At 36.2% G+C, this 12,892-nt stretch overlaps 1 protein-coding gene across 1 annotated transcript; it reads left to right on the top strand.

Moving 5' to 3' along the window:
- Positions 1 to 4,923: 4,923 nt before the first annotated feature.
- Positions 4,924 to 5,895, top strand: LOC123819188 (olfactory receptor 51G2-like). The gene has a single exon (XM_045839481.1). The coding sequence runs from the start codon at positions 4,924 to 4,926 to the stop codon at positions 5,893 to 5,895; it is 972 nt and encodes a 323-aa protein (XP_045695437.1).
- Positions 5,896 to 12,892: the final 6,997 nt, after the last annotated feature.

Here is a 12,892-nt window from a genome sequence, read left to right as displayed (position 1 = left end):
GTGCGGTTGCTGGGGGTTCTGGCCTGCAACCCAGGAATGTACCCTGGCTGGGAGTCGAACCTGGGACACTTTGGTTCCCAGCCCGTGCTCAATCCACTGAGCTACGCCAGCCAGGGCTGTAAATGTTTATTTTCAATTTCTATATTCATCTCATTGCAGAAATGTTAGAATATCAAAATTTGTTTCTGACAGTTTGAATAATAATCTCTAATATTTATCAAAGTTGAGCAAGGCAGTAAGACTTACTCTGTAATGAAATACTACTAATGCAATAACAGGTATGAATTTGCATGAATTTCTGAAAGAAGTGTATTTATAGCATATTTATTTTTGATTTTTTTAATTTTAAAATATCATCAAGAATAATATTTTGATTATATCAAACATCATTGATGCATTAAATAGCATGTAAATTATAAAATATACAAAATATAATTTTTAATTAATTTTCCTTGGTTTACTTATGATAAATGGGAATTTGATTTTAGAAAGTTCTTACTTTCTAATCCAGAGGCCCACATGCTATATGTTAGTAAACAACATTTAATCTTATCTGAGAGTTGGTTTAAAATGAGATAGTGTAAGCAGTGAATTAAATGTCCAAGTCAAATTTTAACTTATGTCTGAGACAATGCAATGAAATTTTATTTCAGGAAAGGCCTGCAGCTCCTGCATCATGTTTCCTATCAATAGTACCAACTTGATATTCTCCACCTTCCTGATGACAGGCATTCCTGGGCTAGAGGCTGTGCACATCTGGATCTCCATACCCATCTGTGCCATGCTCTTCATTACCTTGGTGGGCAACATGACCATCACTTCAGTTATATCTGGTGAGAACAGACCTTCCATGTGCCTATATACCTCTTCTTCACATTGCTAGCTAGCTGCCTCTGATCTAGGTCTGTCCCTCTTCACTTTCTCCACAATGCTGAGGATCTTCTGGCTGGATGCTTGCAAGATCACCCTCTCAGCTTGCTTCACGCAAATGTTTTTCATCCACATCTTCCAGGATTTTGAGTCAGCTGTCATATTGGTGCTGGACTGTGAAGCAAAGTGTTGCTGGTTCAATATTCTTTATCAATTATAATTGAAAATCAATTATTATTTGAAAGTTTATATTTGACTTTTGTCTCCTAATATTGAATATTTAGAAAAAGTAAATATTCTCCTAATATTTACAAAAAGTAAAAAACTTTAAACATTAGGAGACAATGTTAGGAGACAAAAGTCAAAATACTTAAATTATTTGAACTTCAAATATAGGACTGTAGGTACCTGAGAAGCAACATGTGGTTATTTATAAATATTACTTTGCTACAGATACATAGTCAAATCTCTAGCTCTGTACTATCCTGAAAAAATATCAACTTGCATTCTTTGTGCAAACTACCAGTCACAAGAGGGGGAAAAAATGGACCTCAGATCTTTCCAGGCCTTATGATTTTCATTATTTGAGTTATTTCATGGTTCTTAGAGAGCTCAAGTTCCTGCACTACAAACATATTTCTCTCAGAGGGGCAGGGTGAAGGGTGCAGTATATTAAAAACCATTACAGTCAAGAGTTTTGATTTTGCAATTGCCTGAGGCAATGAATTTCTGTTGTTTATAAATCACTCTATGGTATTCTATTACAGCAGCCTGATAGATTAAGGGACACTTAAACAGATGTTTTTCTGAAGAAGACCTACAAGTGGCTAATAGGTGTAAGTGAAGGTGCTTGCTGATCACTGGGGAAATGCAAATAACACCACAATGAGATATCACCTCATACATGTTAAGATAGCTATTACCAAAGATAAGAAGTGTTGTCAAGCATGTGGAGAAATGTAAAACTTTGTGCACTGTTAGTGGGAATGTAAATGGTCCAAAACTATGGGAAAAACTATGGAGGTTTCTCAAAAAAAAAAAACTGAAACTACCATATGATTTAGCAATGACCACTTTTGTAGAAAAAAATATGGCCACCCTTTCATGTTCTGAATTGAACAGATTTAAAGAGATATCTGCCTTCTCATGTTTATTGCAGCATTATTTACACTAAGCAAGACATTGAAACAACCTAAATGTCCATTGGCAGATAAAGAATATGTTGTATATTTATATAATCAAATATTATTCAGCCTTTAAAAAGAAGCAAATTCTGCCATTTGCAACATGGTTAAACTGGGAGAACATTATATTAAGTGAAATAGTCCAATCAGAGAACACATACTCAATGATTCCACTTCTATGAGTTATCTAAAATAGTCAGACTCTAAGCAGAGGATACAATGGTGGTTGCTGGGGCCTAGAGGAAGGGGGAAATGGACCGCTGCCTTATGTTTATGTGACTGTGTAAGGTAGTTATGTGTTTGGAGGATGAAGGGTGATGGAAAACAAGCAAATATTGTTTATCATTTCTGAATACTAAGGTAATTTCTGCATACAATGAATAATGTTTCATGCCCAAAACATACATACATTGAAGTTATGTTAAAATTTAATGAAGAGCCTTTGATGAAATAAATTTTTAGACTACCCAAATTACATTACAAAAATGTGAATGATACCAGCATGCATACGAATAATTTTTAAATAGATTACAAACAGAATTGAATTCATGCGAACATATTGTGAAACTGTGTTGATTGGTTTTATTTTGAATTAATCTGATGTAAAAACTACCCAGAACTTGGGCCATTTGGGAGTATTCCTAGGAAGTAAAAAGAATTAATGAGAACTCTCAGATCAAGCAGAGATGGAGACCCAGGAGACTCCTATTTTCAGGGGAAATCTGCATGAATAACAAAGCAAAGCAAGTCACTGACATTTTCAATCTTGGACATGGATGAGAAAGCTGTCTTCTCAGGACTTTAGCAACCAGGCTGCATTAAGATGTCAGGTGAGAGTAAAAACAAGGTTTATCTGAGCTGAGTTTGAAATAGAACAAATGGCAGAGACTTGGGATAAATTAGTGAGTAGAGAAGCTGTAGCCTGCAATACAAGAAACCACTGGTTCTGAAGAATGTTTTTTTTCTGTGAAAGTAGCCTTAATTATTTTTACACCTGAGATGTTTGGACAATGGCACTGAGCAAGTGTGCTTCAAGTATTCTTGAATTGGATAAGTGGAGAACTATCCATGCCCATGAGAAGAACATTGAACATGAGATTTAGCTCATCCCTGGGACATTCTGAAAATGCCAAAGAACTCATGAATGAGAAAAGGCATTGTAAAGAAATCTGGTAGCAGGTTAGAATAGACAGAAGTGCTCTTTGAAATTAGAGTGAATTTTTTATACACTTCCATATTCCCTGTCCCAGCATAATTCTAAATTTTAAAATGTTTTTATTAAGCTGTTGCGACTAATTTTAATTTTTTAAGATATTTGTCAGTATTAGATTGCATGTAGGATATTAATCATTCTGATGACTTCTGAAAAATTCAACCAAAATGATCCAGGTTAAGGGTTTGACAAATTAAATAGTATTCCACATTAAAACCAAAAGAGTGGGCAGGATCCTGTGTGTCTCATTTTTAATAGGTGGACAAGAAAGGTGATACCTTTAGGAAGAGTCATTTATATTTTTATTGTTTTCTCTAGTACTCTGCTGTTACCAAGAATTGGACTCAAGTAAAAATTGAATTAAAGCATCTGGGAAATGCTTAGACTATTTCAGAGTTCATGTGTCTCATGAAGGCAACGAAGATTTTGAAGTGCGGATTTCATAAGGCCCACCAAAAACCACCCCCCAAAAACCAGCAATGATATTAGTGAGTGAAGATAGTGAGGAATTATGGTGATTTGTACATGCAAGAGTTTATTGTGAGTGGGGATGACTTCACATGGATGTGAAGAGTGTGTATATAATGTCTGTTTAGTTTCATTGTCAAACATAAGTAAAAGTGAAATGGTACAAAATAATAAAAACGCATCTAAAATACAAAGCCTAAATTTTATTATTGAGGAAACAGAATTATGTCAATGTACATGAAGTTTTCTAAATTAATATTTTCAATTTCTATAGTCATCTCTTTGCATACAAAGCAGATCAAAGCATGCATTAATACTAGTCTAACATGTTTATTGTTGACCAAGGCACAGGAATTTCATAGAGTGGTGTTTTACTGTCATGACAAGGCAAGGAGTGAATTTACATTATTGTATTGAAGATTTCAGTATTTAATTTAAAATACCATTACATCAATTGTATGATTTAGGTAAATTACAAACTAAATGCCCATTGATAGATGAATGGATAAAGAAAATGTGGCATATGCCCTGGCTGGTGTGGTTGAGTAAATTGAGCACCAGCCTGCAAACCAATGGGTCACTGGTTTGAATTCTGGTCAGGGCACATGCCTGGATTGCAGTATAGGTCCCCAGTGGGGGTGCTTGAGAGGCGATTATGCAGTAATGTTACGCTCCCTCTCTTTCTTCCTCATTTCCCCTCTATATAAAAATAAATTAATTAAATCTTTTTAAAAAGAAAGAAAATATGGCATATGCATATAGTGGAATATTATTAATTTAAAAAGAAGTGAATATTGCCATTTAAATCAACATGCGTGAACCTGGGAATCATTGGGTGAGGTGAAATAAGAGAGATGCAGATGGGCAAATACTACATGATATAACATATACGAGGAATAGAAAATAGTCAAACACATAGAAGTAGACAGAAGACATTTTTTTCCTTTCACTTAGCTAACATATCTGATGAATTTAACCAACAGGGCAAGTATTTCCTGGTTAGACTTATATTTTACATATAAGTACTACATAAATAGTCAGGACCAGTATAAAAATAACATTTTTATGATGTTAGTAACTATTTATTCCCAGGCATATACAGGTCAAAGTATAAAAAATATAGAGCCATGTTCTCATCTGTTTTTGAAAAATGAATTTATTTTAGGAGAGGTATGCTACCCTGGCATCATGCACCATGGCAACAGTGCAAACTCTACATTCTCCACCTTCCTGGTGACAGGTATTCCTGGTCTGGAGACTGTGCACTTCTGGATCTCCACACCATTTGCTGCCATGTTCTTCATCATTTTGGTGGGCAACGCGACCATCATTGCAGTTATCTGGCGAGAACAGACCCTCCATGTGCCTATGTACCTCTTCTTGGCCATGCTAGCTGCCTCTGATCTAGGTCTGTCCCTCTTCACCTTCCCCACAATGCTGAGGATCTTCTGGCTGGATGCTCGTGAGATCACCTTCTCAGCTTGCTTCACACAAATGTTTTTTATCCACACCTTCCAGGATTTTGAGTCAGCTGTCATACTGGCAATGGCCTTTGACCGTTTTGCGGCCATATCTCATCCATTGCACTATTCTTCTATCCTTACCAGTAGTGTAATTGCCAAGATAGCTCTGGCCATCATAGTTCGAACCTTAGCTGTACAGGTTCCCCTGCCTATCCTCTTGACAAGGCTGTGCTTCTGTCACTCCAATATACTCTCTCATTCCTACTGCTTGCATCCTGATATCTTAAAGCTCTCCTGCTCAAACACCAGGATCAATAGCATCTTTGGATTATTCGTGCTGCTATCTACTATGGGGCTTGATTTTTTCCTTATCTTTTTTTCATATATTCTGATACTGAAAACTGTACTAAGCATTGCATCCCACTGTGGCAGACTCAAGGCTCTCAACACCTGTATTTCCCACCTCTGTGCTGTGATTCTCTTCTTCACACCCATGATATGCCTGTCTGTACTGCACCGCTTTGGCCCAAAGCTTCCCTCACATGTTTATGTGACCATGGCCAATGTGCATTTTCTCATTCCTCCTGTGATGAACCCCATTGTGTATGTGGTAAAAACCACACAGGTACGACATAAAATTCTGAAACTCTTTACCAAAAAAAGATCAGTAACAACCCAAGTTACCTTTGTAACATGAATGAGCACTATCCTAACAGAGAAAGAATGCTTCATGAAACAAAGAGCTTCCTAATATTCCAAATAACCACAGAGACTCTGTTTGACCACTGACTCTTCTAAATAATATGAGATACAGCTTGGATACCTATTTCTATTCTATGATTTAAGTCAAAACATATTGAGTAATAAAAAGCATTCAATAAATTAAAAATTTGAAATAATGAACTAGGCTCCTTATTTCTTAGTACAATGGTTCCTATACATTGGTCAGAGAAATTTGTAGTCTTATAGTTCATCCTGCACAGAATGAAGAAAGTACTAAGTGTTATCACCTGTATACCTATCATACTTGATACAGTGATAGTTAGTTAGTAAATAGCTTCTTTCTTTTTGCCTCTCTGAGGAGCTGGAGATAAGTGAGTTAAACTAAGTTTTTGCCTTCATAGTTGTTTGTTTTCTTGATGATATTGTTGTGAAAGTAGGAGACAAGAGGAAAAAAACAAATATCTAATGTTAAAAACAACTGTGTTTTTAAAAAGATTTTATTTATATATTTTTAGAGAGGGAAGGGAGGTAGAAAGAGAGAGAGAAACATCAATGTGCTGTTGCTGGAGGTCATGGCCTGCAACCCAGGGATGTACCCTGACTGGGAATCGTACCTGCGACACTTTGGTTTGCAGCCCGCACTCAATCCACTGAGCTATGCCAGTCAGGGCTAAAAACAACTTTCAAGCCATGAAAATTTCAATGTCAGCAATCTCTGCCTAAATTTACACCAATATTTCTATTGCCAGACTCTAAATCTCTAGCATAATGTTCTTTTTCTCTTTCAAGTATTCTCACACTCTGATTTCAGAGCCTCTGAACTTTGGCCTTGAGATATCTAGTCCTGGTCCTTTAAACTTTCACCTTGTCTACCCCTATGACAACACCGTTATTTCATTGTCTCTCATACTCACTGTGGACCGTAATACTCCAGGGAAAACTCCATCAATAGTCATTCTTTCTTGTTGTTTCTACTTTTCAACTTTAAACTTAGTTTTAGAATCATTTGAAATAACTTTATATCTTCTACTTTGGGTGGCTTTTTCCACAGTCCAAAGCTGCAATTTCACATGTTTATGACTATCTCCCAGTCATTTATACTTCACATCATACAATGTCTTCACTTTTACATACATAAGAGAATCTATTTCTAGATATGCCATAAAATTCTTCCTCCAATCAAAAAGGAATTGTAACCTCCTTTATTCAAAGGAGATAAAACTATTTTTACCCTTGAATGAATTTATTTTAATATCATCTGAGATGTTCAATTTTGCTTTCCACTCATTCTCTTTTCCTCTTTTATTGGTATATTATATTAATATTAAAAAATGTTTCAAGTATCCAAAAGATGAAGAAAACAAAACAACAAATGCATCTATGTTTTCACTTAGTTCTATGTAATTATAATATTTTGCCACAATTTAGTTTAAGTTTATTAATTACAATAAGCTAGGTATACTAAATGCAAGGATTTCTTTGTATTTCACTGAATCATAAACTTCAACCTTAATCCCCAAAAGAAACCACACAAATTTGAATTTGTCATTTATCTTTCTCTTCCTTGTTTTATTATCTTTAATGTATGTGTATACAATAAGCATATGCACCAGCATTTATAATAAGGATATATGTTATATAGAATTGCTTTTAGTGATTTCTTTAAAAAAATAAGACTATTTTGCACTTACATTTGCCACTGTGGCTTTGTTGGGTGGGCATTGTGGGCATTGTTCCACAGAGTAAAGGGACACTGGACTGATTTCTGGTCAGGACACGTGACTGTGTTGCTGCTTGGTCCCTGGTTGGGGCACATTTGAAAGGAAACCTATCAATGGTTCTCTCTCACACTGGTGTTTCTCTCCCTCTCATTTTCCCTCCCTTTTCCTCTTTCCTAAAATGAATAAATAAAATCTTTTAAAAACATTTTGAGTTACAAGGTATTTTTTTTAGATTTACCCATGTTCTTACATGTGACCTGACTATATTCATTTTCAGTGTTGTAAACACATCTCTGATGTCCAGCTTCATTAGTGCTTCAGAGATCAGTTTCCCAGTTAGTTTTGCCTCTCATTATACACTATACATTACCACTAGTAGGACTGACGATATACCTAGAACTCTGCATATTCTTCCCATCTCCATAACATGTTTAGTCTTAATCTCTGCATAAGAGCTGCTGGAGTAATTTTATTACATCTTCTATCCCCATTTATATGAGACTTTCATCTTATCTCTTGAACTTAATCCCTGTCTAGCTACATAAAATTTCTTTGGACCTATATTCTACTCTTTCAACCAATTATTTTTCCTCACTCTTCTTATATCTGTATTTCTTCTTGTGGGAGGCTGAATATTGGCCTACCAAATAGCTCCACATCTTAACCTGTGATTATATTACCTCACATACAAATAGGAATTTTGTAGGTGTGATTAAGTGAAGGAGGTCTTAACATAGGAAGACTGTCATGAATTTCCTGAGTGGGCCTCGTGCAGTCACAAGGCTCTCTTAACAGGAAGGCAGGGACTCAGAAAGAAGTGAATACACTATGTTGATATTTTGAAGATACAGAAATATGTGACCAGTTCCAGTTAAGAACTGTGGACTCCAAAACCCAAGTAGTCCTCCCTGCACAGATTTCTCTCATATGTCTCTGAGGACTGCACCTAGAGAGACCCTTTCAGAGAAGAAATGTTCAGATTCCTTAAGTGACCTCTTTTGCCTTTACCTATGTATATTTTTTCCTACTGTTCTTTCACATTGTCCTTTGCTATATCAAACGTCATCTATGAGTATAATTTTACTTTGAGCTGTTTGAGTGATTCAGTGGAATCACTGAAGAGATTGGTTGTGTACACCTTAGGTAGCTTCTTTACCTCATTCTCAACTTGGCTCCCATCTCAAATTCCCAGGCTGTTCCTGCCCAACTCCATGCCTATTGCAACCAAAAGTTGTATATCACTCTTCCTCCACTTAAAAGCAAAACCCAGGCCCACATTATATGCTCCTGCTGAATCCTTTTAAACCTTCTCCACCATTTAACAGTCATTCTATCAGTGAATATGAAGATTTCACTTTGAGGGGAGAGGGAGGAGGGGATAAGACAACCCCAGTTAAAAGGAAGCTGTATGTTATTTTACCAAAGACCAATTAGTGCAAAATGAATTTCTCCTGGAGGAAATCTATTAATATTGTCATTCATGGAAACAGTGCTCTAGATATTTCATTCTTACCTACCCATAAAGATATTTATCATTTAAGAAAAAAGGTTGGATTCAGAGGAAGGGGGTAGGAGGATGTAAAGATTGTATACCCTTAAGATACAAGTATAATGCAAGATGATCCTGAGACCACAATAGTGGGGGTGTATGTTATTATGTCCTCTATCTCTAAGGAACCTAAAAGGTCACACATAAGCTAGGAAGAGAAGGAAGGAAGCCTGAGACAAAAGTGGCTTCATGTTCTAAGCTTATATCATATACCATCTGCAGAACTGAGAAAGATCCACAAGAATTAGCAATAGAGGGCTCTATCTGGCACATACCCATTTGATGCTTCTCTGAAAGCCTATACCCCAGGGATTCCATGTGAGCCTCCAGGGAGAGGTAGATCAAGTGTTTTATAAACCTGTCGACGTGCTGCTATACTCAAGTAAGGGAGCTTCAAGAGGCCCCAGCTGCCTCACCATCCACAGAACTTGTGTCTCTGTCCTGGGGTCTGGTGAGTGAGAAAAACATCTCAGGCTAGATTAGCTCAAATCAGGTTGCATGTGTAGGAGGAAGGGATTGAGAGAAGTCATGAGTTATCTTAGATATATGGTTTCAAATTCTGTGCAAGGATTTCTCAGTCAGGAAGGGCATTTTTTCTATGCACACAGCACTTCTGATCTTCTTAGATAGTATGTTCTAAAGTTTTGGGAAATGATCTATGGATGCTCCTTTTAATCACTCAGTTTTTGCTCTTAAAGTCAAACTACAAAAAAAAGAACTAGGTGCAGGTGGAAATGGGAGGGAGGGAGGAGGGGAGGGCTGGGTAGGTAGGTGGGATGGGAGTAAAAGAAAATTTTACTGCAACAACAATTAAAATAAAATTTAAAAAATCAAACTACATTTATTTATGACATGTATTTTATAATATTTCACAGAAAGTTATACATGTTTTTAAAATGACTTCTGAGACACATAGTTTCACATTCTTTTCAGAGATGTTGCAGAGTCATTTTAGCAAAATCTGGACAAGATAACCTTGAAAATACGAAAATTTTGTCTATAATTTTTTTCTGGAAAAATTCAAATAAAGAAGATAGGATTTTTGTTGCTCACTTTGTGTCAGGAAACATGTCACAGTTTCATATGGTAATTCACACATCGGCTCACACTCATTCATGGATAGCATGAGAAGAAATAGGGAGGGAAGCACATGCTTCTAACCTCTGCTTGATTTTCTCTATTCAGTTCTTAAACACTGAGAACCTTGACTGGGCCTCTGAGGAATATCCCTTTCTCTTCTCATTTTTTTTTTCATCACCACAGGTAGCTCAGGCAAAATGCTGTACTTTGGATAAACATATTATCAGAATTTGGCTTTATATAATGCCATTACCTCTCTGGAAAGTCCAGCAGTGTGGCTGACCCATAACAGTCATTGAATTATACTGAAAGTATTAGTTGATACTATTCACTAAATGCAGTGCTCACTACTGCTTTGCCTCCTTTGTTTTCGTCTCTCTGGTAGTTCCCCATGTTCTAGTGTCTCTAATTCTTCCCACCCACCCTCAGATCTGGTGAGGATCCACTCTCTTTGGGAAGATGGTAGCTCATACTTGTGATGTGCCTGTGTCCTTATGCAGCTCAAGACTTTACCCTGGACAGACTCAGGCACGTTGGCTGAATCTACGCTTATGTCTAAGCTTAAAAGTCTCAGAGTAGTAGCTTCTCTTGAATGACATTGTTTGAAGGTGGAATCAAAGTGAACACTTCCAAATGGCCCCCCAGACATTTCCCATTTGTGAATTTATCACCAGACTGTCACGTATCACCTTGGGTTTGTCTTCTGAATGTAAAGCTATCTTCTTTCCTATTGATGTCATGCTTCAGGACTGGAGATGCTATTTTATTCATATCAGTTTATTAAATATTCCCCAAGAAATATTAATTCTGAATCCAGATGTTTTATTTTATTAATAATGATAAGTTTCTTACACTTACAAGAATTTCAGTGTATTATATTTTGGGGGGTAGTGCTTTTTTTTTCCTTTTGAAAACACACTGTATTAACAGCATATAAGTAAAACTTTCCAGAGGCAGGTTGGTGGATATGAATTGTATTTATTGCCTACTGTTCCCTCTGTAGTCAAAATTCAGAGAGTTTTTACTAGAACAACATAGATGACTCCTACTACTGACCCACTCTCACATCTCCACAGCCATACCCACACAAAAACTGAGCTCTCCTCTTTCTATTGTAGATCTTTTCTCAGATCTGATAGGCCTTCCTCTGCTTTTTGCTTTTACTATAAATGGGACTTTTTGCCATTACTATCATTATTATTCCTTCATGACTTGTGCTGTAATTTCTGCCAATATTTATTTGCTGTTTGATTACCATATTTGTTTTAATTTTGACACCATTGTTCACCTTTCATAGAATTTCTTCTCTGGGTTTTTTTTAGGCTAAGTGTTGATAGGTGGAGTGGGGACTGTAGGTGTTCTTCATGACTTTACAAAGCATCATTATTATTAATTTCTAAAAGAGAATTAGAAAATAATGCAGTCTGTTCTACTGGTCACAGCTGCCACATGAATGACTGCCCAAGAACTTTGAGATCTTCATTGCCACAAAAATTTTCCTAAGATGCTGAGAGAGAAAATTATCATTCAGTTGGAGTTTAGATATATGACCAAAGTTTCCTTTGAATTCTGTGTGCTCAAATTTCACATTTTATCCCTTTCTTTAATAATTGTTCTTGAAGACATCCAGGATCATTCTTTAAAAAAATAAATCATAGAAAGCAGGTGTGGATTCACACCTTTGAGACTTTGTATCTGAATCATGGTCAATGTCCTCATGAACTAGTTTATGGAGATGTCTATATTGACCAGTGGGTTACTGGAGTTTCAAAGGCAGAAGCTTTATATTGTTTCATTATCTTACATCAGTTGAGTACATAGCACGAGCTAAGGAAATGGATGATGCCCTAAAAAGTAATGTGTGTTTACAATTACAAATATTATCTATGCTTTATCTTCTTCCTCTCACATATATGTGCCAGTTATTCAAACATTTGGAGACAGCATCCTGTACTTGAAGATTGAGAAGGAATTCAAATCCACTAACATTCACATACAGCCAACCCCTCCTGATATCTTCTTATCATGATACTATTTTAATCTTCTGAATCTCTTTCCAAACAAATTAGATATAGATATAGATATAAAATAGATATAGATATAGATAGGTGTACATATATATATATACACATATACATATTACAAGATATATCAGGTAATATCAGAAGTTCAGAGTGAGCATTAACATACTTATACTTTATTTTCTAACTCTAAAGCATCCATTAAATGCAATTATCCTTATCTAAGCCTCTTAGGACTTTATATTCTGTTATTAAAACTAATCTAGTTTATGCACTTGATCTCTGTGTTCTCAACACAGTTTCAGGTTGCATTTTCAAACCTTGAAACATATTCCAATGAGGAAGGAATTTTTCTATCTGAATGACCCAAGTATGATTCTGAAAACTAAGGGAAACCAGGAGACAATAGGCAGCCCTCCTCCCTTCTGCCAATGCCTAAAGAAAGGGATTTGGTACTATGAGACCAGAAGAGGAAGAAGAGCAATATTTTCCTGGAAGGAAGGGCTATGAGCCCCAAAGGGATGAGATGATAATGAAATGTGGTGACAGATAACCTTTTGCTTTCTCAATAATTCTTCCAGGCAAGTCCTCCTCAGACTT

Source organism: Phyllostomus hastatus, unplaced genomic scaffold (genome assembly GCF_019186645.2).
Source record: "Phyllostomus hastatus isolate PE091 unplaced genomic scaffold, TTU_PhHast_1.1 phas_contig_304, whole genome shotgun sequence".
Lineage (NCBI taxonomy): Eukaryota > Metazoa > Chordata > Mammalia > Chiroptera > Phyllostomidae > Phyllostomus > Phyllostomus hastatus.
The sequence above is the reverse complement of the archived record's forward strand: the minus strand, read 5'-3'. Positions and strand labels throughout refer to the sequence as shown.

Bases quoted from the DNA above. Each gene is read 5' to 3' on its own strand.
- LOC123819188 (XM_045839481.1), top strand. From the start codon at position 4,924: ATGCACCATGGCAACAGTGCAAACTCTACATTCTCCACCTTCCTGGTG.